General features: G+C 42.2%; 1 protein-coding gene and 1 long non-coding RNA gene across 3 annotated transcripts in view; one reads left to right on the top strand and one right to left on the bottom strand.

Moving 5' to 3' along the window:
- Positions 1-26,355, top strand: part of LY86 (lymphocyte antigen 86) — a 60,915-nt gene that overhangs the window by 14,524 nt on the left and 20,036 nt on the right. For both annotated transcript variants that reach the window (XR_007463055.1, XM_049654894.1), the window contains exons 2-3: positions 19,033-19,119; positions 20,645-20,773. Coding sequence is in view for 1 of the 2 variants with exons in the window: in XM_049654894.1 (XP_049510851.1) it covers positions 19,033-19,119; positions 20,645-20,773 (216 nt within the window). In the remaining variant the exon portion in view is untranslated. The remainder of the gene's footprint in view (positions 1-19,032; positions 19,120-20,644; positions 20,774-26,355) is intronic.
- Positions 8,420-20,714, bottom strand: LOC125939449 (uncharacterized). Its single transcript, XR_007463060.1, has 3 exons — positions 20,638-20,714; positions 10,243-10,436; positions 8,420-8,559 (listed from the first exon to the last, which is right to left on the bottom strand). It is a non-coding gene; the product is annotated as an uncharacterized LOC125939449 (long non-coding RNA).

Genomic DNA, 26,355 nt, shown 5'->3' with positions numbered 1-26,355 from the left:
GATGCCATAAAGCATTCTGATGTCCTTATCCTTGTATTTATCAGGCAGAGAGTAAAGACCACGTTTACTTTTGCAAAATGAAAAAGTTCTGTTGTCCTATGGTAGTACAACAATGTGAATATACTTAACACTACTGAACTGTGTGCTTGAAGATGATTAAATGTAATAAATCTAAATGATAAATGATAAATCTAATATCATGTGGTTTTCACCACAATAAAATAAATAAATAATGCCAAGAGTAAAAGTAAAAAGGAAAAAAAGCTAATATTTAATTTTAAGCTTTATTAAGTGAAATGTTCATGTTAGAAATTCAAGGGCAACTATTTAAAAACTAGCCATATAGTATATTACTTTCAAACTTGTAAAAGAAAAAAAAAACACTCCAATCAATCCAAAAGAATGTCAGAATGAAGGAGACAAAGTAGCATGGAAGGATCAGGGCATTAAGAAAATCCACATGTAAATGAGAAATAATTACAAATATATCAGAGGTCCTAATATATATAAATTGACTAAGGTAAGCGGATTTGTTTTACAAAAAAGAACACTAGCTTGAACTTTAAGAATCAGCTATCTGAATTTTACACCTACACTACAATCCTAAAGCACACCTAAAACACAGACCTACAGTGAACATCACATTTAATGGTGAAACATTGGAAGCATTTCCTTTAAATATAAAAATGAGGCAAGCATGCCTACCATCATTATTTCTATTCCACATTGCACTGAAGGCAGTGAGACAAGAAAAATAAAACATTTAAGCATTTGAAAAGAAGAAACAAAGATGTTATTATATGCATACAATAGGACTGTCCAAGCAGAAAAACCTAATCTAAAAATCATTGGAATTAATAAGAGCATTGCTTGAACAATTTCTTTGGGGACCTATGCATGACATTTATTCCAGGAGATAGCTAGCATGCATAGCTTTGGTTAATTCATTTTCACAGCTGTAGAGTATATAATTATTTGTGTAGACTGCAATTGTATCCACTCTCCTTTTGATTAATCTTTTGGTGGCTTCCAATTTTTTATAATTATAAACTGTTGGCAGCATCTATGATTTATGTCTCCTTGTATCAGAAAAGGTTTCCCAGCCCAGGACTTTTTTTTTTCCTACCTCTCAGGTTTAAGGCCAGGCAAAGGTATTTAGAATTGCTCTAGGGTTCTTATCTATAAATGTTTCCCCACAATAACATCTTTCAAATGTTATGTTCTGAAAACATATGAACAGATGCAAGAAAAGGCTGAATAATATCTAAGTGGTTACAGCAATGATGTGAAAGAGAAAGGTGAAGTGTTGAGTCAGGGGTCTACTTAAAACTTTGCTACCATCAGGGAAACCTGGGTGACTCAGTGAGTTAAGCCCCTGACTTTGGCTCAGATCATGATCTCACCTGTTTGTGAGTTCAAGCCCTGCGTTGGGCTCTGTGCTGACAGCTTGGAGCCTGGAGCCTGCTTTGGATTCTGTGACTCCCTCTGTCTCTGCCTCTCCCCTGCTCTCTTTCTCTCTCTCTCTCTTTCTCTCTCTCTCTCTCTCTTTCTCTCTCTCTCTCTTTCAAAAATAAACATTAAAAACAACAACAACAAAAACTTCTCTGTGATCAACGTGCTGCATTTAACTTGAGTGTGGGTGGGGGGCAGGAAGGCTGTGGGTATACAGCAGGTACTCTATGCTCATTGATTAATCTGAAGTGAGGTTTCCCATCTTATTTTTCCTGTTAGTTTGCTATCTTCCAATATAATTCTTTTATTTTATTTTTAGCAAATGTATTTTTAATCCTTTAACCAGGAGGGAAGTCGTAGGATTGTGTTGATTTGGGAAGCAGAGAGATAAGCCCTTTGTTTGCTTAGGAGTTAATTTTGTTGGCAGAAGGGTCAAGCCAAAGGCAGCTGGTTCTTTTCTCCTCCAGCATCGACCTGTGAGTGATCGTAGTCCTATATCATTCATGCCATGGGATCTTATTCCTAGGGTGGTCTGTGTAACACAAGTGACAAAGTGCTGGAGAAGTGTGGGTTTTCCCACAGAAACATCTCCATCCTTCCCATCAGGGAGAGCTCAATTGCAGAGCTGGGACATCCAGCAGACCTATTCTGGCTCTGTCTCCCAATGTGGGGGACACAGGAAGGAATGGTGAACTGGTTTGGGGAATGAGGAATCCTACTTCCTTGATTTCACTACAAGACCCTCTGGAAGAAACTCTGGTTGGGTACCCACTTCATCTTCTCAGGAAATCTCCAAGGCATCTTGAGAAAATGTTGATTCCATGCCCTAGAGATACTGTGCCTCTTATTCTCTGAAGAAGGAGCCAGTGATCCTCCTTGAACATGTCTTCTTCCTTCAAATGCCTTTCTTTGAGTGAGCCCTTCTCTTCATTCTCAATCAAGGTGGTCACATTTGGAGACAGTGTCACTGAGTGACCCCTTTACCAACCCGCTAACAGTGAAGAGGAGGGTCTTTACACATATTATATACTGAATGTTTGTGTCCACCACAAAATTCTTATGTTGAAGCCCTAAACCACAATGTGAAGGTAGTAGGAGGTGGAGCCTGTGGGAAGGTTGGATGAGATTATGTGAAGGGGGTTCCATGATAGGACTAGTGTCCTTATAAGAGGAAGAGACCAAAGAGAGCTTGCCGTCTCCCTCTCTGCCATGCAAGCATACATTGAGAAGGTGGCCATCCGTAATCCAGGAAGAGGGCCCTCACCACAAACCACATCAGCCAGCACCTAGATCTCGGACTTCCAGCCTCCAGAGCTGTGAGAAACAAATGTCTGCTGTTTAAGCCACCCGAGCTGTGGGATTTTGTTATGGCAGCCTGGCAAACTAAGACAACACGTCAGCTCTGTCAATAGAATTGCTTCCTTGAAAAAGTGTAAATTGATTTTTTCCTCTTGTGGGACTGATTGGAGGCAGCATGGACAATTCATTACCACATGTGGGGAGAGCAGTACCCAAGGGGGACAAAAAATATATCAAGTTGATCTCATACCAGACAGCATTAGGGAAACAGATCTCAAGAATGAACACTTGCCCTGCAGGCCTCTATAGGACGGAGTGTGGCCAAAATTGCTTCAGGGGCCCCGAGGGCAGCATCGGGAAGGAAGGCGGGTGGCAAAGTAAGGAAGCTCCCTGCCACAAGTATCTAAGCCTCCCAACCCACACGTTATTACCAACCATTACCACGGCTACCCCCTGCACTTCATGGCTCCTAGTACAGTAAAACCTTGGATTGCGAGTAACTTGTTCTGTGAGTGTTCTGCAACATAAGCACATTTTTCTAACAAATTTTAACTTGATAAACAAGTGCGTGTGATGTCTTGCAATACGAGTAGTACGAGACGCCAAACATCACATGGTCACAACAGAGAAAATGGCTCTTCTTCCCCAACCCCCCTCTTGCTATGGAATTGTGGGTGATTGTCTCCCATGCTCTGATGCTCAGTCTCAGGCTGCGGTGTTTGGCAGAAATCAGTGATTTTTCAGAATGTTGGAAGGTGCCCACAACTGGCACTAGTGTATTTTTTGTCACTTCAAAGCACCTATGGACAGTCCTTTGCTTTTTCATACAAGAGGAAGCTTAGGAATGCTTTGCTTCATTCTAGGTCAGGCTGCCTGCAGATAGAGATGCTTTCCTCTGCTGCCTTATTGCCAGTTACATTAAATACAGTAGATGACAAGAGTTTATTCATACTGTACTGTAGTCAACATCTGTGCGAGTGTATACAATGGCCCCATGCAGAAAAAGATTCCATTGAGCCAATAGACAGCAGTGATTCTGTTAGTGATAGTGAAAGTTGTCCTACACAATCACCCTCCTCTCTCTTGTGTCCCTCACACCAGCCATGAAAGTTTTCAAAGCTAAGTGCAGGTTAATTTATTTTTCTTTATATTTTGTATTTTTTGCATTATATTACAGTATTGTAATCATTTTTATATGAATATTTTGGTGTTGTAGGACGAACCATCTGAGTTTCCATTATTTCTCATGGGGAAATATCAATATACAGGTGCTTTGGATTACAAGCATGTTTCTGGAACGAATTATGCTTGCAAACCAAGGTTTTACTGTATTTGAATCATTTCTGAGAAATTCTTCTCACGTCACAGAGGGAGTCTTGTCACAATCTCCAAGGCTGAGCAGGTATAGAAGCTATCAACCCCATATTGGACCACAAGCTCCTTCTCTGATTTCTCCCTGGGGAACAAGCTTCTCTAGCAAGAATTTTCCTTTAACAAGACCTGCTTACATTGCTGAAGAGAATGTAAAATGTACAGCCCGTACGGAAAACAGCAAAGCTGTTTCTTAGGAAACTAAATATACATTTACCGTATTACTCAGCCATCTCAGTTCCTGGTACATATCCCAGAGAAATGAAAACTATGTCCATATAAACCTGTATGTGACAGATCATAATAGCTTTATCTGTCATAGCCTCAAATTGGCCAAATGTCCTTCAGTAGGTAAATGGTTAACAAACCATAGTGCATCCATACTGTAGAATAGAGCTCAGCAATAAACACGAATTAGCTGTTGGTACACACCACAACCTAGATGGATCTCAAGGATGCTATGCCAAGTGAAAACAACCAATCTCAAAAGGTTACACACCATATGCATCCATTTGTATGACATTCTCAAGATGACAAAATTATATTGATGGAGAGCAGATTGGTGGTTGCTAAGGGTAAGGAAGGGGATAATTATCAAAGGGAGCCTGAGGAATATCCTTTGTATCTATGTCTTGATTGGGGTGGTGGTTACACGCGATAAAATTACGTAAAACTGCACATGCACATGTGTTCACATGTGTATGCACGAGTGCATGTAAAAACTGGTTAAATTCAATTATGTAAAATGTTAGCATGGAGGGAGCCAGGTGAAGGATATACAGGACCTCCCTGTACTCTTCTTGCAACTTCCTGTAAATCTATCATTATTGCAAAATAAAAAGTCAAAAAAAAAAAAAAAGGCCCAGCTCTAGGTTTGAGCCTAAGTCCCTGCATCTCACTTTCAGCAGTTCTGTCGACAGCACAGGCTCTGAGCCCCACGTGCAGGCTCCACGGCCTTGGCCTCTAGGGCATCTGAGAAATTGGCACCAGAAGGAAGTGTAAAGCTTAAAGCATGGGCACCTGGGTGGCTCAGTCCGTTAAGTGTCCGATTCTTGGTTTCAGCTCAGGTCATGATCTCATAGCTCATGGGTTTCAGCCCCGCATCAGGCTCAGTGCTGACAACGCTGAGCCTGCTTGGGATTCTCTGTCTCTCTGTCTCTCCTTCTCTCTCTGCTCCTCCCCCACTGGCGTTCTCTCTCTCTCTCTCCCTCTCAAAATAAATAAATAAACTTAAAAATGTTTTAAAAAGAAAGCTTTAAGTGGTGCCAAGTTTTTCCTTCTACAGATGAGGAAAGAGAGGCTCAGTAAGGTAGGGTGATGGCTGGCTGTCGCCTTGACTTAAATTCTGAGTTAAGTAGAAGTAGCTATTCCTATTACTTCTAGAAAGAGCCCCCTAAAATGGTTAGCCTAGAAGACCACAGTGACACACAGTTGTGGTTTTTGTTCTTGTGGAGTGTGGGATGGTGGGAGGAGAGTATTTAAGGACTGCAAAGGACAAACTGGTTTTGGGTCAAACTGAACATCAGCAGTACAGTTATTCAATTCCACATGATGGGAAGATGTTTGGCAAAGTCTGAGAAAGGGTGAGAACTCAGAGCTTACATGAAAGATGCAGGCCAGTGATGACAGTGCAGTCTTCTTAACCCCAACAACCACAGAAGCATGTGCTTCACTGGGGCGCTTGAGTGGCTCAGTTAGTTAAGTGTCTAACTCTTGATTTTGTCTCAGGTCATGATCTCATGGTCTTGTGCTGACAGTGTAGAGCCTGCTTGGGATTCTCTCTCTCCTTCTCTCTCTGCCCCTCCCTGGCTCATGCTCTCTCTCTCCCAAAATTAAAAAAAACAAAAAACAAAAAAACAGAAATGTGTGCTTCACTAAGGGTGGCACCTTCTTGGGAAATACATAGGAAGAAAGCAGAAATCTACCTTTCCAGTGCCTTTCTAAACAAGAGAAGAAAGAAAGTTAAGTATTCTGGCCTTTTCAGGATCCTTCCTGAGGTGACTCTAGGATCTTTAAGATCTGTGTATGTTCCTACAAACACCACCCACCTCTGACCTCAAGTCTTCGAAGAATCTGAACTGACTGCATATATAACATTCAAGGTGAACGCGACAAATGAAGAACTTCCCTGATTTCACAAAGGGCTTTGTTGGCAAATGTGAAGCTCCCAGAAATTACATGCTCTTGAGGCCTTCAGAGTTTTTGTATGTGTTGTTCTCTCTGCCCAAGTTTCTTGGAAAAGAGTACCTGTGTATAGACAGTCTCTCTGGGTTCATACTGCAGCCCCTTTCAGGTGTGTGACCCTAGACACTTTCCTTAAGCCCTCCTTGCCTCAGTTTCCTAGACTCTAAAATGCAGATAATAATACTATTTCTCTCTTAAGGCTTTTGAAAGTATTCAAGCTAATACACACATAGTGCTTCGAATAGCACCTTTCTGTGGTCAGAGCTACAAAAGTGACCATTGATTTCATTCTCCTGCGTCCCCTGCAGCTGGCAAGTCTGAGTGCTGACATCATCTCCATTTGGTGGCCATCTCTGACCACTCATACTGGATCACGCACACCCCCCTTGTTCTTTGTTGCACCTTGTAGCTATGCTGTGTGGAGATTGTCTATTCACCTTTCCTTTCTCCTTCTACACTCTGTGTTCCAGAAAGTCACGGGTTATGCCTAAAACTAACTCATCTTTGTATCTTGCACAGTGTTCAGCCCATGGTAGGAGCTTCAAACATGTTTGGGATTTGATCAATAGACTGGTATTAGAGTCTTGTCTCCCCTGTTGATGTAGCATCTCCTACTCTATTTTCTGGTCACCCACAAAAAATAGGAAGAGTCCAAATGCTGGCAGGCTCTGATTGGTTGGTCTGACTTCAAGTGTGTGTCCCAAACACAATCTCACCAGAAGAACGTTGACCGCCCCCCTCCCTCCCCAGTCTGAGTACTGAGAACTATAGGGGGAAGTGATCTTTATGTCCACTTGTATTAGGAGAAGACAAATTAAGATTGAGACTTATTAAAACAGAAATGTTTTAGCAAAACATCTGAGGAGATAAAGGAGCAGGCAGACCATTTCCAAAATCACTTCAATCCCTTACTTACCCCTGTCTGATTGTTTTTCAACGTTCCTTTATTCACTCAACAATTATCCAGTACCTATTACATAGTGCAAATCAGACAAACAAGATATTGTCGGAGTGTGGAATTCAGAAATAGTAAAGGGACTGTATGTTGTTGTTGTTGTTGTTGTTGTTTTTCATTCTCAAATTCTTATGGAAATATTTTCTGGAGAGTTTATAGCTTAAACCTTACCTCTCTTCTGAAAATGAAAAAGTTTTTATTTCTTGGTAGCCTGTACTTGTGCCTGTGTTCAGGAACAGAGGCAGCCTCTTAAAAAGAAAAAAAAATCAATAAAAAGTAGATGGACCCAGGAACTTTGGTGGCTCAGTCAGTTAAGTGTCTGACTCTTGACTTCAGCTCAGGTCATGGATCTCATGGTTAGCGGGTTCGAGCCCTGCATTGGGCTCTGCACTGGCAGAGCAGAGCCTGCTTGGGATTCTCTCTCTCTCACTCTGCCCCTCCCCCACTCATACTCACCCTGCTCTCTCTCTCTCTCTCTCTCTCTCTCCCTCTCCCTCTCTCTTTCTCTCTCAAAATAGATAAATAAACTTAAAAAAAAAAGTAGATGGACATGTTGACATTCCATCCCCAAAGGTCATGGAGGTTTATGGAGAGATACCAAACACATACAACATGACACATTCTGCCGACAATGACACCCAAAGGTTCTGAGCCCCACCATGGTGGACCTTGGTCACCTTTGTGGACACAAAGGGTATAGGAAAGTAAAGCCAATTAGGCCACAAAAGACACAACTAATCGTTTAATTATATACTTAATTAAGGCCAGAATGTCTTTTATTTTCAATCACAAAGTTTTAGTATTTTTAAGTTTATTTACTTATTTATTTTGAGAGGGTGTGGGGTGCTTATGGGAAGAGCAGAGAGAGAGACAAAGAGAGGATCCCAAGCAGGCTCTGAGCTGTCAATGCAGAGCTTGATGTAGGGCTCAAACCCACAAACCATGAGATCATGACCTGAGCAGAAATGAAGAGTTGGACTCTTAAACGACTGAGCCATCCAGACACCCCAAGTTTTTAGTATTTTTTAATTTCAGGGATTGCTTGGATCCCTACACAAAAGTGATTGCTCCCCCCTCAGCACAGAGGTCTGAGTGAGCCCTGTAGGCAGCCCACTGGTCCTGGATGGCCAGCTTCTCTGAGCCCACACTTTCTCTTCCCCTCACATGCCCCCCACCCTATGCCCACTCTCTCCCAACAGCCCTCAATGTCCACATTTTTACCTCTATCCTCTTGGTCCCTGGACCCCATCTCAAACCTTTTCATGCCTGGGTTAGTGTTTGGCATTGAGTCCATGTTCCTGAAATGAAGCAGAAAAAAATTCTCTTAAGGGGCTGTTCCAAGAATTCTAACTAAGCCTTTCTTGAACGAATTCCTTTACAAGCCACTGGGGTGGCTACTGAAGCCCTGGAGCGCCTGGTGTGCTTCCAGATCCTCAGCATGGAGACAATGGGAAATATTTTGTCTAGAGAAAGAAGTTAGAGAGAGGAAGACAGGTAGGGGGGAGCCAGGAATATGGTGAAACACCCTCCCCCTCCCCCCCGTTTCTTCATACAATCTATAAATTTGTGAAAAGTTTTGTGAGGAGATTTCTTAGGAAATCTGTGAAGTGATTAAATTTTCAGCCTGGAATAATAGCACAATAGATCTAGAAGCCCACCCATGCCAACCCAAGCTCAGGGAATGAGCACACAACTTAGTGTGGCTTATGACCATGGTTTTCACAAGTCGCTGAACAATAGAATCACCTGCGGAGTATATACGAATCTTGAGGCCCAGACAGTATCCAGAACATCTGAGGCAGGACCCAGGCATCAGTAATTTTACAGAGCTCCCCAGGTGACTCCAATGTGCAGCCACGTTTAAGAACAAGGGACAAAGAACATCTCCAACCTCTAACCGTGTTCAGTGTGATCCTATTTATATCTCAACGGCTGAGAGGCTCTAGCTGACATCTAGGTTTTGTTTCAGAAATATCTATTGAACTTTACTAAATTATTTTAAACCCTAGAGTGCTCTTAATGTGACAAAGAAAATTTTAAAAAGAAGTTAGTTTCATTTTGAATGGTCACAAGAAGTATAGTCAATGTTGCCCTAACAGAATCCATCCTTTTTTGCCCAATGATTGAAAATCTACTATGTAGTTACCACTGGCCTAGATGCTTTACATGAATTATTTTTAGTTTTTTAAATGTTTATTTATTTATTTTGAGAGAGAGAGAGAGAGAGAGATCAGGAGAAGGGCAGAGAGAGAGGGAGACAGAATCCCAAGCAGACTCTATGCTGTCAACACAGAGCCTGACTTGGGGCTTGAACCCATGAACCATGAGATTATGACCTGAGGTGAAGGTGGACCTTCAACCAACTGAGCCATCAAGGCACCCCTTGGATTGCTTAATTCCTACAAAAACCGTCTAACACCTCTGTTTTTTCATCTGTGCTTTCCCAGAGTCCTTTGGGTTGGGAAACAGCCACCCAGCTTTGCAGAGTAACAGTGAGCTAGGCAATCCTAGCAAACAATCCTTGCAAGGAAGTCTAGCCAGCAAGCCTAGCAAAACTGAGGACTCAGGTCTGCCTTGCCTTGTCCCTCCTCATGATCAACCTGAGACACAAGAGGAACAGTCTTGGTGCATGTATCTGGGTTCATTCCACTTCTGTCCAGAGCTCTGTTTCCTTCTCTGAGTCAGTTGACCTCTCTTGCTGTTTGTCTATCACACACAGCTGTGTGAGAGCAGAGCCACAGCAGGCTGAGTCTGGAGACTGGAGTCCATCACTTTGCTGCCCTAGATCTCAGCCTCTTCATCACAAAATGGAGATATTAATACCTGATGTCCTGGCCACCCACAAGACAGGGGCCAGAGTCAATGATTCATATATATCTTAGAACCTCCTGGTACTTTGGGTGCAAGTCCAGTTCTATAAATAAGCAGACAGGGATGATGTCAGATGTTCCCTCTCACCCAGTTTACTGGCCCCTACTCACTTATGCTTCATATTCCACAGCATCAGATGCCAAGGACAAAGTCCTTAGCTTTTTCCCAGTTCATGATTTCCAGAAGCAGGAGGGAATTCCTTTTCAGCGTGCCCAGCATTTGAAGAATAGTCCCAGAGTTTATCTTCAAAGCCACACACACCATCAAGTACACCACCTGTACATCATAACCCAGTCCTTGTGCCCTGTCAGAAAATAGAAAGATTTGCAGGAAATGCAGAAGTGAAATATGACAGGTATATCCTGATTGTGTCTCAGTGTCACCAAACACTGCCATGGTTTCTGACATACCTAAGCCAAAGAGTATGAAACCACATGTGTGCTCCTTCCTGGGAAAGAAGTTTACCTGCTGGCGAAATGTAAATCCCCACCCTCAAAGTGTAGTGGAGACTCATGCTCTGAAGTCTAATTTTCCATTAAAAGGAAAAAAAGACATTTTAGCTTTTCTCCATTTTTCTATCCCGTATGGATTAACTACAGATTAGCAACAGAAAGTTAAATAATTTTAAATACTAAACAGAATAGGCAAGTTCCTTGGATGCTTCTAGACTTGGGGGAGCCTACTCAATCAACATCAACAGTAGGGCTCTGGGTAAACTGTCCTAGTCAAACACAGTTTGAATACACCATCTGCCTATCCAAGATAAAACGAGAAGTCAGACCATACATCTGACTTTGGCTGTGTGAGTCAATTCCCAAGGAAATACCTCCAAAGAGACTGGAACATGGTGGGACTGCTATTATTTGAATTAATGGCCCATTGGGGGGCATCCCTGCGCTGTCCTAGAGTAACAAGATTTGAAAGGCAGAAATAAAAAGATATCAGGAAATAACAGAGCAACATAGGTAAAATACGTTTGCCACATTATAAGTCACTTCTCTATCTTCAAAGGCAGAGAGGGAGTCTGAGGGAAGGGGTAGAAGGAACGTACCACAATGGCATCAAGGACGAAAAGAGGAAAGTTAATTTTATGTTGCCATGGTAATGAATTTCCAGCAAAGACATCTCACTTACACATGAAACCTTACACACCATCCTCTTTTTAGGGATCCACAGTGACCCTTGACAGTTGTCCTGCGAATCACACAAACAAATTAAAATACCCCAATCAAAAAAGGCAGACTTCCAGATCCATGCACAATTAGGCCTGTATAAGATACAGAATACAAATTTGCAGAATTGGTAATCATGTAACTTAAAGGAAGAAGTCAAAAGCAAGGCCTATTTGTTGTTTGGAGTTTTGGGGGGGAAAGAATTCTGGAAGATGGCAGAGGAATGAGTATCTTCTACTATTTGGCCTGGGATTAGATTTTTGACCACACTCTGAAACTCCATCCTAAGTGCCAAAGCAAAATTCTTATTATGATGATGATAAAGTTAATGTACTAACACCTTCCAAGAGAAACTTCCAGGTATGGGGAGAGGTTTGATATCACTGGCCTTCCAACTCAGTCTTCCCCGGTAATTGCTGGCACCCACCAAGCCTGGAAATAAATGCTCAACTTCCCTTCTGTTATCATCAGACTAACTGACTTTCTGTCCTTCCCATCTATTTATCCAACCAACTGATATTCTGAGATATGCCTACTAGACTAGATTCTGGTTATGTGGTGATGAGTAAACAAAGCCTAGCTCCTGACCACTCACAGCTTATACCCTAGTGCAATCTACTAGAGTGCAAACTAGTAATAATTCCCACACTCACGATGATAAAAATATACACAGGGTACCATGAGAGACCAGGGGAAGGACAGGTGAGAAAACCCCAGTTGGAATCCTGGGGAGGGGGTAGTTGAGCCGGACTGTGAAGGTGTAGAAAACAAAACAAAACAAAACAAAAAGTAGGGGAGGCAATCAAAGTTTTCCTATGTGGGGTCTAAACTTCTCACAAGACATTTACTGGAAATTGGCCAAATTGATTTTTACACTGCAGATAGAGGGAAACATGCTTTCAGAAACCAGAGAATAAAAGTAAGACTGATTTATCAGCAAAAACTGACTTAGCACCTGCCATTGGAGGTGCATATCAGATATGACGGGAAGGGGAGGAGTAATCAAAATACAAGGGAGGCGAATATGATACAATAATATACAATAGAAAGGTCCTGCCCTCGAAGATCTGACATTGGTTGAGGAAGCAAGACATTATCATATAAAGCATTGAGTAACTATGCAATGTAACCCATGTTACATGCTAAATAATCAGCATAGATCATAAATTCATAGGAATAAAAAGAAAGAAGCTGGTGGAATGAGGTAATATATTTCCCAAAGAGGTCAGGGTTTGGATAGAAGGGAGAGAAACCATTGCAGGTAAGGAAAGCACGGATCATATCATGTCACCCTCTCCTTCTACAATCATCAATGGCTCCCCAAACATAGTTACTGGCTCACTCTTTGGGCTTCCATGGGCCAGGACATCCCTACTCATATACTCCTGAAAACTAAGATGGCTTCTTTGAATCTCTATATCCCAAGCATCAAGCACACAGTGCCTGCCACTGGTAGGGAGTTCAATATACCCACCCCAGAAACATATGGAGCCAGTCAGAGATATTTGAATCCCAAGTTACTTTGGACCATATAAGAACAAGAAGGATTGTGAAGGCACAATTTGAAGAGCTATTGAGGGTTCCAGCAATACAACACAAAAGGCCCCCCATGATGATGAATTCTATGCATCCACTTGGCTAGGATCTGGTGCCCATTTGTTTGGTCAAGGTGTTGCAGTGAAGATCGGGGCACCTGGGTGGCTCAGTCGGTTAAGCATCCGAATCTTGATATCGGCTCAGGCCGTGATCTCATGGTTGTGAGATCGAGCCCCACATCAGGCTCTGCACTGAGCATGGAGCCTGCTTGGGATTCTCTCTCCCTCTCCCTCTGCCCCTCCCTCTGTTTGTTCATGTGTGTGTGCAAGTGCTCTCTCTCTAAATAAAAAAATAAACTTAAAAAATAAAAGATGCTCCCTTGAAGGTATTTATGGATGTGATTAACATTTATAATCAATAAGCTTTGAGTAACGCTGGTTATCCTCGCTAATGTGGGTGAGACTCATCCAATCCTTTGATGGCCTTAAGAGAAAATTCTGAAGTTTCCAGAAGAAGCAGCAATTCAGTTGCAAGGCTGCCACCACAGAAATGCAACCTGAGTTTCTAGCCTGCTGTCCTGCCCTGCAGATTTCAGACTTGTTAGCCCACATCCACTCATAGTCACACAAGGAAGAGAGAGACAGAGAGAGACAGAGAGAGAGATTACCTTCGTGCAGCAGGAAGAACATGGATAAGCCTAGAGATCGACTTGGCAGAGACATGGGAAGGCCAGTGGAGGTGAGGCTTGAGCTGGCACTGCCATAAGAGCAGAAGAGCCAGTGTTTCACCCAGTTTTTTAAAAATGTTTATTCATTCTTTTTGAGAGAGAGCATTAGTGGGGTAGGGACAGAGAGACAGACACAGAATCTGAAGCAGGCTCCAGCCTCTCTGAGCTGTCAGCCCAGAGCCTGACATGGGGCTTGAACTCACAAACCACAAGATCATGACCTGAGCCCAAGTCTGATGCTCAGCCGACTGAGCCACCCAGACGCCCCAGTGCTTCACCCATCTTGCAACAGTTTGTAAAACCTAAGCAATCAAAATGTAAAGGCATCCATGTGCACGTGTGCATACACATACACACATGCACACACACACACACACACACGCACACACACACACACACACACACAAACACACGCACATAAATGTGTATAAAACTGGTACAGTCTGAATAAACTCTGTTCATGGTACCAGTGTCAGAGTCCTGGTTCTGATGTTGTACTCTATTATATGTAAGATGTTGTGATGGGGGAAAGCAGAATGAAGGGTGAGTGAAACTTCTCAGTATCTTTTTGCAACATCTTGTGAGAATATAATTATTCAAAATATAAAGTAAAAAGTAACCCTCAAGCAGAGCTATGAGATATTTAAAAAATAGTAGCATGAGATTTGGCCCCTCTGGTAACCCTCAAAGCACCCAGCAATACGGCTGCTGCCTGCCAGGTGACACCCATGGACTCCAGGACTCAGCAACCGATGCCTGAGAACAAAGCAGCAAGGAACCCAGCAGAGGGCACTACCCGCCCCCAGACCCATCAAGCTTGCATCCCCACCACCCTCCAGTAAGGAACTACATTTCCAGAGCCTGTGCTGTTGGGTTTAGTGTTCTATCCTGATTCTAGCTGAGGCTTGGCACTGACGAGAAACTACCAAGGCGAGCTTGTCCTCTCCTGGACCATCCAATTCTGGCCCAGACCAGGCGAATGCAGGCCACCAACAGAGATTAAGGCACAAAAATTGTTCTGGAGCTGAGATTTGTTAAGACCCTGCTCACACTTAGTCCCACCTGTTTATCTAATTCTATTCTACTCTATGGATGAGCAGGAAAACAGCTCCAGGACCACTGCCCTTAATATGCAAGGCAGATGCAGCCAGCTGCTTTCCCAAAGCCTCTTCCTCACCCCCAGCACCATTTGCTTTCAGCTGTTTAGAGGAGCCTGCCTTCCATATGCACACGTGTCCCAGAGGCCAGGAACAGCAGAGGCAGTTTGGGGCATCCCGGGCTCACTCCCTGAAACTTGGGCAGAACCCATAGATGTCAACAGAACAGACAGAAGGGGGTTATAACACAGAGGCTAAGGAAAAAAATATTCAAAATGAAAAGATTGTATATTTCACGATGAAGCTTTGGCTTTTTCCTCAGCTCATTTGCCATTCTACAATGAAGTGTCTAGAAGAAACATTTATCTCTGCCCTCATAGCCCGGGAACACCAACTCTCATTAACTTTCCAATTTCATTCTTTCAGAAGATCCAAGTTCAGATAATCCAATTTATATGTATTAAAAATTACTTGAGGCAAGTGTCCAAGGGACTCTCTCCTCTCACCACCACCACCCCGCTCCCAGCAGTTTTCAAATTACATAAGAAGAACTACTTAAAAAATGCAATCCGCCATCTTTTATTTTGGTAGGCGATTCCGAGCCACTTGCCTGGTAAGCGACAAAGAAGTCCTTGAAAATAGAGGTTCTCCACCACAGGCGGATTTGTCCTCCAGGACACATTTTGGCAATGTCTGGAGACATCTTTGGATGTCACAATTGGATTTAGGGGTAGGGGGTGCTGCTGGTATCTGGGGGGTCAAGGCCAAAGATGTGGCTAACATCCTACAATGCACGGGACAACTCCCACAAAAAAGGGTTACCTGACCCAAAAAGTCAGTAGTGCCAAGGTTGAGAAAACCTGTCTTAGAGTTCTCTACAAGTTTACTATATACAACATTTATCATTCAATTCATCAAACAATCACTTGGAACTTAGCATAATCTTAAAGCATTGTGCTAGACCCTGAGGCTGGAAGCCTGCCTTACAGCATCTAGTAGAGGGATGGCAAAGGTATAAAGAAAATACAAGGCAATATAGAGCCTGAGTGAAAACACAAATCTGCAGAGGGAAGGCTAGCCTCTGAGGATGAGACTGGGGGACAGGAGGAATTGATGTCACTTTTCCCAAGACAACTACAAACTGCATGTTCACGCTCAAATATAAAATTTGATCACAAATATAGGATAAAAATAACCACTAGGAAAGATCACCAAACCCTTAAGAGATTTTGAAGCAATCTGTCTTTTTTTTTTTTAAGTTTATTTATTTTGAAAGAGAGAGAGAGAGCTGAAGGGGCAGAGAGTGAAGGAGAGAGAATCCCAAGCAGGCTCTGCACCATCAGCACATAGCCGGATGTAGGGCTTGAACCCATAAATCAGGAGAACATGACCTGAGCTGAAAGAGTCAAAAGCTTAACCAACTGAGCCATCCAGGTGCCCCTAAAGCAATCTATTTTAATGTTTTTGTGTATCCAGCCTCAGAGAGAAGCAATCTACTGCTTTCTTTGTGACTTTGTTCCCTATTAAGATTATTCTCCTGGGCATGTCTAGATAGCTAAGTCAGTGAAGTTGTTCAACTCTTGATTTCAGCTTAGATCATGATCTCACAGTTCGTGGGATGGATCCCCATGGCCCTGGCCCCTAGGGCATCTGAGAAACTGGCACCAGAAGGAAGTGTAAAGCTTAAAGCGAGGGTGCCTGGGTGCCTTAGTTGGTTAAGCGTCATGATCTTGGTTTTGACTCAGGTCATGATCTCACAGTTCGTGGGTTTGAGCCTGGCATCAGGCTCTGTGGTTACAATGCTGAATCTGCTTGGGCCTCTCTCTCTCTCTCTCTCTCTCTCTCTCTCTGCCCCTCACCCCCCAAAGAAATACAATTTTTTAAGATTATTTTTCTAACAATATTTTTCCAGTATCAAGATGTTTTATTTCCTTCTCCTGCCCTTTGTTTATTTTTTCTATCTAAACTTTTAAAACATCAGTAAACATTCAGGTGCACTTTCCTAAATGTCTGTTCATTGGCCACTTTTTGTCAATACTGAGTGCCAAATACTGAGCAGGGACGATTGTCTCCATACCTCCTTCTCCCATTCCCCAAGCTGAAAGAATCCCAGGACCACACAAAGGTGCTTATGAAGGAGTAAAATGAGCAAGACAGAATGTCCTTTCCTCAGGAAAATGAGTGGCCAGATCAAAGAGGGTTTGATCAAACAGAAGTGCACCTTAGATTAGATTTGCAAGGCAAAATAGCCTAGTGATCATTTCCACAGCAGATACCACAGACAATCACATATCTTCCAGGTCAGCAGTGTGGATGATAAAACTGTCTGGAACACCATCATTGACAAATGTGAGCTCATAGCTAAGCTGAAATTAAAACCAGTTATGAAACAGAATTATCACATGCCATATGCCTGCGCACAAAATATTCCAGGCCATCTTACAAATTAAATCATTAACATACATCTTTGAGGCTCTACTTCATGAATACTTCTGCACAATACTGGGCTGTAATTTTTTGTTTGTTGTTAAGTCTGGGCTTGAATCTTGACTCTACCCACATGATAGAGTGGGACCTGGATAAGTTCATAGAACCTCTCTGAGTCTATATTTTCCCATCTGTGAAATGAGGAAAATCATAGTTCTCTCTCAAGATTGTTGTTTATTCAATTGGTCTAAGTCCTATCAGGAAAATACAGATCATGTCAGTAATTTTCACTGGGACAGCGAGGAAGCAGCAACCACCAGGAGGGTTGGGAGAGCAGGGGGCAGAAGTTGGAGTTACCAGAACCTGGAAGCTTCAAAGAAGGATGCTGTGAAGTTGAGGCACAGATTGCTGGGGAAAGGGAGACAGTTTCTGCAGCAGAAACTATTGTAGCAGAAGCTTAGGAGCCCACAGAGATGAGCCTCAGCTCATTCTGGGAAGGTGTAGAAGAGAGCTGGACACTGGAAACTATTGCCACTGCCAGGGTGACAGGCCATTTCCAGGTGACACTCTTAGGAACTAACAAGTATGCAAGAAGGAGCAGATTCCTTCCCTCACTCAGCCTCAGTCTTCCTCTGGCACTTCTGCTGGTGGGTGGCAAAGGAAAAGCATAATTGCGGAGAGCCCTGGTTTACACAGCACAGTTTGGAAGACTGGATCTGGAGCTGAGGAAGAACAGCTTAACTCATGGCCCATTCAATCCATTTGTTCCCTATAGGTACAGGGTGTTTTCCATACAGCCGACTGCAGGGCTCTGCTCTACACACTAGGGAGTCGGGAGGATGAAACAGAAAACTCTTATAAAGTGCACAACTCATTGACCATTACAACTTAGACTCTCAGTTAAAATCAGTTCTCTCTCTCGGGCCCAGTGGGAAACAAAAAGAAAGGACATAGAAACCAAAACAAAACAAAAACCCAGCTCCTTTCTTTCAGGAGCTTCCAAGTTTAGATTGAGTGTTGTAGGATGAATCCAAGAGCAGATTACAAAGTAATATGTGTTGGTACATTTTGAAATAATATTTCAGACAACTGTTTTAAGAATTTGGAGAAGCCAAAAAATATTTGGGGGATAGTCAGGGAAACGCTCACAAAAAAGATGGGAATGAGCAAGTCCTCAGTATTAGACAACAGCCAAAAGGGTGAGACCATTACATGTTAGAGAAAGCACCTTAGCAGGTAACTTGGCAGGAATTTGCTGGGTGATTACCTGATCTCAAAACATGGAGGATGAACTAACGATATGGAGTATGGAAGGTGGGGCCAGTAGGACATTTCCTGACTTTATTCTGAGGCATAAATGAACTTCTGGAGATTTCTGATGAGCAGAAGTGTAAAAGATATTATCTTTGCAGTCCCTATCATATCTAGCACAATACCTCACATATAATGGAATATTTGGGAAAAAAATATTACATTGAATGATATGAGATGGCATGAAATTACAAAGGCAGGTCTTAACTTTGAAAATTTGTATAGATTTCCCTCTGTTTTAATTATAATAATGCTTTGTGAAATGTTTAGAATAACCAATAAGCAATTTTAAGGCCAAAGGTTCAGGAACTAAAAGAATTCAAGTAACAATAAAAATGTCAAGTCGGATTGTCACCCACCCATCAAGACACCTTGCTCATTTCAGATTGACAGCCTTCCATTGGTGAACATCGCGTTGACCAATATTGGCTTTGGAGAGACTTGGAGGGATTATTGAAGACATTGTGAATTTATGCAAAAAAAAAAAAAAAGTGCTGGGCAACATGGTGTTGAATCCATTTTAGTGATTCACGTAGGAGAAAAAAAAAATATCATTCGTGTGAATTCTTAATGTGAGTTTGCAGAGTATACAATGTACTCACACCTAATCTGTTGTGTTCTTCTTGGCAGATCCACTACAAGATTTTGGCTTTTCTGTTGACCAGTGTTCTAAACACTTGAAGTCAAATCTCAACATTAGGCTTGGAATCGTTCTGAGTAAGTGAAGATTATTGACATGAAATGAAACATTGCACCATCTCTTCCTGCTCCACACACCCCCATTTCTTACATTAACTCTAGTGGCTAGCTAAGCCACTGTTGCCCACCATTCTGTGGGATTAACTCTATTTCCATCTCCATTTTCACTTCTCTTCCTGAGTGATATCCAGACACAGTAGAACTCTCACTGAATGCTGTGATTTTGTACTGAAAAGACTCTAAGCATTCATTTGGATGATATAAGCACCTGGAATCAGTATATCCAACAGCAACAAAAGATAACATGTCAAGCCTAAATATTGATGTCTATGCAGGAAAGAGCTTTTGCTTTGTTATCCCAGCAGCAAACAAGTCAACCTCCAGCAGCATAGCTTATAATTTGCTTTATTTCATTTCCCAAAGAGTTAATGTGATTCCTGAAACTTGTGACAAAGGTAAATACCTTCTCCCTCCACCCCAATCAATGAGCTAGGTAGCTGTCTGATTGTTTGTTTTTATTTAGCTATGCCTTTAACAGTTAATCATTATATTGCTATAGCTACTAGAGTATCTCCTTTCTAAAGTGGTTTTATCAAAGCCAGAACAGAAGGATTCAATAAACTTCATGTGTGGAACCATTCCAGAGAAATGGAGGGAACATTGCTAGGGACCAAGAACTCTCATGCATTTTGCATTTCTGGAAACTTGCACAATATCTGGATTCTATAGCAGCAGCTGAGTAAAAGAGAAATGGAATGAGAAGTAGGTGCAACATAGAAGGGGAAAATGGAGGAAAAGGCACAGAGAATTAGAAGCCAGCACTGAGAAGCACCCTAAAGCTTCCTATATAACTGTGATATAGTATTTACCTAGCAACTGTGGGGGGTGACCAAACCCCACCGCCCTCAGGGGAGGCACACAATACTATGCAGCTGAGAAGTTGTAGAAGCCAGAGCATCAGGGCTGGGGAGCACAGAGAGTGACTACCTTGCTCCAAAAAGAGAACGTTCATAAAAGGGTCACAGTTCATACCGAGGGCTTCTGCCATTATCCCCCGTAGCTTTGCCTAAGTGTTGTTTTACAAATAAATGAATAAATAAATAAATAAATAAATGGAAGGAGAGAAAGAAGGAAGGAAAGAAGGAAGGAAGGAAAGAAGGAAGGAGAGAAGAAAGAAAGAAAGAAAGAAAAGAAAAAGAAAGAAAGGGGGGAAGGAAAGAAGGAAGGAAAAAAGAAAGAAAGAAAGAGAAAGAAAGAAAGAAAAGAAAGAAATAGAAAGAAAGGGAGGAAGGAAGGAAAGAAGAAAGAAAAAAGAAAGAAAGAAAGAAAGAAAGAAAGGCAAAGAAAGCAAGAAAAAGGAAGTTAGGAAGGAAGGAAAAATGGAAGGAGGGAAGAAAACTTTCCCCATACAGAGCAGACTTCTGGAAATAAAGGCCCTCTGCTCATTCTGGAAATAAAGGCTCATGCTTCTATAAACGTTGAATGCTTTGATACACAGTGAAACCCACACTAACAATAAAGCTGGTCTTCTCTTACCTTTAAGGAGAGGACATCAAAGAGCTGTTTCTTGACATAGCTCTCTTCACTAAAGGATCGTCCATTTTGAATTTCTCCTATCCCATCTGTGAAGAGGACCTACCCAAGTTTTCCTTCTGTGGGAGAAGGAAAGGGGGTAAGCTGTGTGTCTTGCTGACTGCTTGCTTGGGGTCTAGAGAGGGATGAACAATGGCTTCCAGTTGAGGCTGGGGCCCTGGTTCCACCCCTCACTTTTGGACCAGCTTAACCTTGCTTAACAGCATGTGTTATATGAAAACAGCCCTAAAGCCCATTTCACAGGACCTACCATATGCAGTGTATGTGAAAATCAAATGCAACATGCTTCTGAGGCACTTTACAAACAGAAAAGCGTTGCTGTTAGTGGTGGCACCTTATCAAAAAAGGGCTGGCAACAGAAAGAGCCAATAGCTTTGCCAAATCCACTGAGATTCAAAGTATCTCCAGGTTTCTGCTCAGTGATCTCCCAGTAAACAGGGTCTACTCAATAGGTCAATGGACTCCGAGAAAAAGAAAAAAAAAACGAAGCTTTCTAAATGTCACTATTTTATTGCGGTCTTGCCCACTCGAGTCATTGACTGATAGGGCTATTCGGTAGCTAGGCTTAAAGTACAAAGTGTAAAACCATTACATCATCCCCTCCTTCCTTTTTCAATTCACTAGCTGCCTACCCCCGTGCCATATGTACCTAAGGAACACAAAAACTCTACTCCAGCCTGTCCTCACCTCGCTCTGAGTCTTGTCCTCACCCAGCATCTTCACCAAGGCCTTGAGATGCCTCTGTTTATTTAACTAAAACTTAGGTCTGATCTGTGAGTGTCCTCTCCAGAACCACTCTCCTCCTCCTTCCCAGTCCCAAGGGGGAGCGCACACCTAACTCCTTATGCCAGAAGCATCCGCTTATTTATTTATTTCCTCATTCAGATAGGGCAGGGTGAGATCACCCAATTATGCTTTCTAAACAAAGGATCTAGGAGAAACTGGGGTCCCCTTCCCACAGTAAAGGGTGCTGACAGAGGAAGTTTGTGCAGGAAAAGGAAACAGGGGATTAAGGGGAGTGTAGGCCCACTGAAGCCCAGTGGGCTTTGCTGTGACGAGTAGGTGGCAGGCCTCAGCTCAGCCTTCCCTCATCATCCTCCTCTCTGTTCTCCAAAGTATGGGGTGCTTACTCCTATTGTAGCACTTGCCATATTGGCCTACAATCATTTATTCCCACTTATCATCCCCAATAGACTATGGGCTTCTTGAGGTTGGAGTAGGAGCGTCTTAGTCTCTAAAGCCAGGACTTCAAATGCACCTGCTACAATGGGAGTGCTCAGTACAGTGTGCGTGCAGATAGAAGGAACCCACATCAGTTAAGCATTCTGTGCTGGGCACTGTTCTAGGAGCTTCACATCCAGTAAGACATGTACTTACTACCCCAACCTTTTGAGCACAACCTTAGTACTATTAATACGCCAATGCACAGAGAGTTTCAGCAACTTGTGCCAAGTCACAGAGCCGGTGTGAGAGCCATGGCTCAAATCCAGGTGAGCTGGCTCTGAGACCCATAATCTTAGTGAATAAACAAAAGAAGAAACAAGGAATTGTGCCTTTTGGCCAGGAGTTTATTTAAAATCATCATTTAAGAACTCATTCTGGCCAGTGATCTGACTTTGTTTTAAATGGGGACATTTTTTTTTCCCTCCTGGCTAACTTACCATAGACTGGCCAGTCAGCTTTCCTCTCTGAACTTGCTGGAAATATTTCTGATTGATCGGATGCATTCGTGTACTTCTTCTTCACTAGCTGATACCTATTTAACCTTTTCCATAGGCAGCATCTACAATTTTATTGCCTGTATTTTGCTTATCTTCCCAATTTTTCCCCAAAATAAGTGTTCTTGAACCCACATGTGGAAACAAGTACACTCGGAAGCACTATGAGCTTAGTAAGAAAGAGCACATACTGGGCCAACCTTCACTCATACTTCTTTCTATTCCCTGAACCAAGACTCCCTCACTCCCTCCTGAATGATGGAAATGGTGTCCTACCTGGTTTCCCTCCTCCCTACTGCAGCCAGGGCAGTCTTTTCTCAAATAGAAGGTCTGATGGGGCTTGAGAGGCAGGCTAGAACCAGCCGGATGAATTACTCCCTCTGGATGTTCCTGGAGCATCACACTCTACTTACCTCAGCTAGAATCGTATCCCATAGCATGTGTGTGTGTATCTCCCTCCATAAACCATGAACTCCTTGAAGGCAGGAATATTTCTTGCTCCTCTCTCTGGAGATTTGGCAAAGAGAGCCTGGCACAGAATAAAGATGCGATAAATACTTGTTTTATTGAATTTTTATATGACAGATTGAATGTAAGTTTACCAGCTCCCCTTAAAAGTGACTCTCTAATAATGCTTATATGTGCCACAAAGATACAGGTGCACCATATCCTAGCTAAGGGTGAATTATCTTGATCCTCCAAGTTTAATAAAACCTGGTTTTTCCTCCTATGAATAGTTTTAATAGAATTAATAAAATAGAAAAGATATTGTTCTCCCAAACTGAGGTGTCCAATTCAGTATAAGAGCTCAAAAGGCTGGTGTTTACCTTATCTGAATGCCGGGCAGTCCTGCAGTCATTTATTTGCTTTATTGCCATGGGCTGAAACCTGCATACTCAGTCTGAGAAGCTGGCATTTGGGGAATTGCCAGGAAATTTCACATCGTATAAAGCAATCAGAGAAGTGATATACAAATGCGGCATGAACAAATAATTATGTAAATTATATAAGCCAGAAAAACTAACACCTTAAATTTTGAGGCTTCTTGGGTTATTACTTTTTTTTTCAACCCGCCCACAAACCTATTGCAGGAATGATTCTATTGAAAGAAGTGATTAATTCTAAGACCAGAGAGAAGCCAATTCAAATCCAAGCACAAGCTGCTGTTGACATATTAAGAGGCAGCAGAGTCCCTCTGGGGTTTGCAGGTCCTTCTGAGCAGAGCAGTGAGAAAACTTGGTGTCTGCTGAAGGTGGCACAATGGTGTTCAGTATCATTTGATGTCATTATTTCCACGGCATTACTATGCATTCCTCTGCACCCTGCACCCTGCTGGCTGTTCTCTGAGCCAGAAAAACTACAAAATGGGGGAGGGGCGCCTGGGTGGCTCAGTTGGTTAAGTGTCTGACTTTAGCTCAGGTCATGATCTTGCAGTTCCTGAGTTCGAGCCCGGCATCAGGCTCCATGCTAATAGTGCAGAGCCTGCTTGGGATTTTGGGGCACTTGGGTGGCTCAGTCAGTTAAGTGTACAACTCTTGATGTTGGCTCAGTTGGTGAGTTTGAGACCCACATCGGGCTCTGCACTGACAATGCTAGAGCCTGCTTAGGATTCTCTCTCTCCCTCTCTCTCTCTCTCTGCCCTCCCCACACCCTTCCTTTCTTGCAAAAAATAAATAAACTGAAAAAAAGTGTTTCTTAATGTGTTAGGCTTAGTGAGACCGTGTGGATAAAACAGTGTGTCCTTTTCTTCTGCATCTGCCCAGCTAGCTCTAAGGCAAGAGGATGTCAGATTTAAAGACCAAGGGATGGGTGCCTGGGTGGCTCAGTCTTCGGGTGGTATCAGACTTCAGCTCAGGTCATGATCTCACAGTTCATGGGTTCGAGCCCCACAACAGGCTATGCACCTGGAAACAGCTCGGAGCCTGGAGTGTGCTTCTGATTCTGTCTCTCTCTCTTTCTCTGTCCCTCCCCTGCTTGTGCATGCTTTTTCTCTCAAATATAAATAAATAAACATTTACAATAAATAAATAAATAAATAAATACCAAGGGATGTTCTTCTTTTGGCATTAGCATTTGTGGTGTGATTAGCAGTTTGAGGGAAACAGCCTATATATACAGTTATAGGGGATTGATTAAGTAGATCGTTGTCCAGCCAAACACAGGTTCAATATGCTGTTGCAGGAGATTATTAAATTACTTGAAAATATAAAAATGTTGTTAAGTGACAAAGAATCTTGCTATAAAAGAGTGCTAACTCTTGGACACTGTTTTTATTAAAATATGTGTAAGTGGATGCACCAAAAAGCTCTGAAATAGTACACACTTGGGTGCTAATAGTGGTTATCTCTAAGTGGTAGAACTACAGATCTTTGTTCTTATCTTTTTGGAAATATCTTTTGCTTTTACAATAAATTTACAAGGTTATTCTTTTTGAAGGTTAGTTGAGCACTGTAGGAAAGAACGGAGAGGGTGAATTCTCTTCTTCTTCCTCTTCCTCTTTTCAAAAGCATCTTGACCTACTTAATATTCAGTGATATTTGGAGTCAGAAAGTTCTGAGTCAAAATGTGGCATAGAATGTCAAGGGATTGCTTAATATCTGCTTCGTATTTTTTTTTCTGGGATACTCAACACCCCTTCCCCCTTTACCCAGCTATGGGTTCATTGAGAAGGAACCAAAACAGATCACTGTTTTACTTTGTCCTCTGTTAATGTTCCCATAGTGTCTTTCTCGCCTCTGGTGGCATCAGGTCATATAGATTCATTTGCTTTACTTGATCTTGCTGCTTTCAAATTGACATCAGTTTTTAAGACTAAACTTGGATTAAATTGAATGTCCTAATGGCCACACCTGATTACTAACCATAGAGAGAGAAGCTGCAGTAAACTTTATACTCAAGTTAAGAACAGTAATGTCAGAAGAAGCTCCATGGCTTTGGGCTGGTCCGCAAGGGCCCTTACCCCAGTGGATCTCAATCTTGGTTGTACATTAGCTACACCCACGCTGTTCTATGCAGTGGCCACAAGCCACAAGCCGTGCCTACCCAGCCACGGAAATGTAGCCAGGCTAATTGAGATGTGCTATAAATGTAAAGTACACACTTAATTTCAAAGACATAATACGAAAACAAAGAAAGTGAAATATCTCAATCATTGTGATATTGGTTATGTGTTGAAATAATAATATTTGAGACATACTACGTTAAATAAAATATATAATTACTATTTTATTTATTATTTATCAACAATAAAACATTGTTATTGACATTATTAAAATTAATTTCACCTTCTTAAACATGACTACTAAAAAATGTAAAATTACACATGCAACTGCCATTATATTTTTATTGGGCAGTGCTCCATTTTAATTTACCTTTACAATTTTGAAGATCCCAACACCCCACACCACAGACTAGTTAAATCAGAATCTCTAGAGGTACAACCCAAAGCAGGTGGTTTCAACACTCTGCCAAGGTTGAGGAGTACTACCTTAGCCCCAGGCAGGGATGACTCCATAACATCTGGCATTATCACAGCATTTAATACATGCCAGGGACCTTTGCAGATGTGTTATGTATATTAACCAATTTACTGTTTGTATCAACCTTGTGAGATATAGAAGCTATTATTGTTATTATCTTCATATTAAGAGAAAAGGAAACTGAGTCCCAGAGAGGTTAAGAAACTTACCCAAGGTCACAAAGCCAGAAAGTGGTAGAGCTGGGCTTCTCTCCAAGAAGCTGGGCTCCAGGGACTCGCTCTAAACCTGTCTGCTACATAGTCTTTTTGAACATCAAGAAAACTCTGCTAGAGAAGTATGACTCATTTCAGCCCTCCACTAGAATTGGAAACAAGATTTAAAAGGCACAACAAAATTATAGGAATCAAATAATCATTTTGGGCATAACCAGTCATTATATACAGTGGTGGTTCCCAAAGTGTGGT

The sequence above is a fragment of the Panthera uncia genome (assembly GCF_023721935.1).
Source record: "Panthera uncia isolate 11264 chromosome B2 unlocalized genomic scaffold, Puncia_PCG_1.0 HiC_scaffold_25, whole genome shotgun sequence".
In the NCBI taxonomy this organism is placed as follows: Eukaryota; Metazoa; Chordata; class Mammalia; order Carnivora; family Felidae; genus Panthera; species Panthera uncia.
Note: the sequence above shows the minus strand (reverse complement) of the source record. Positions and strands in the feature narration are given on the sequence as shown.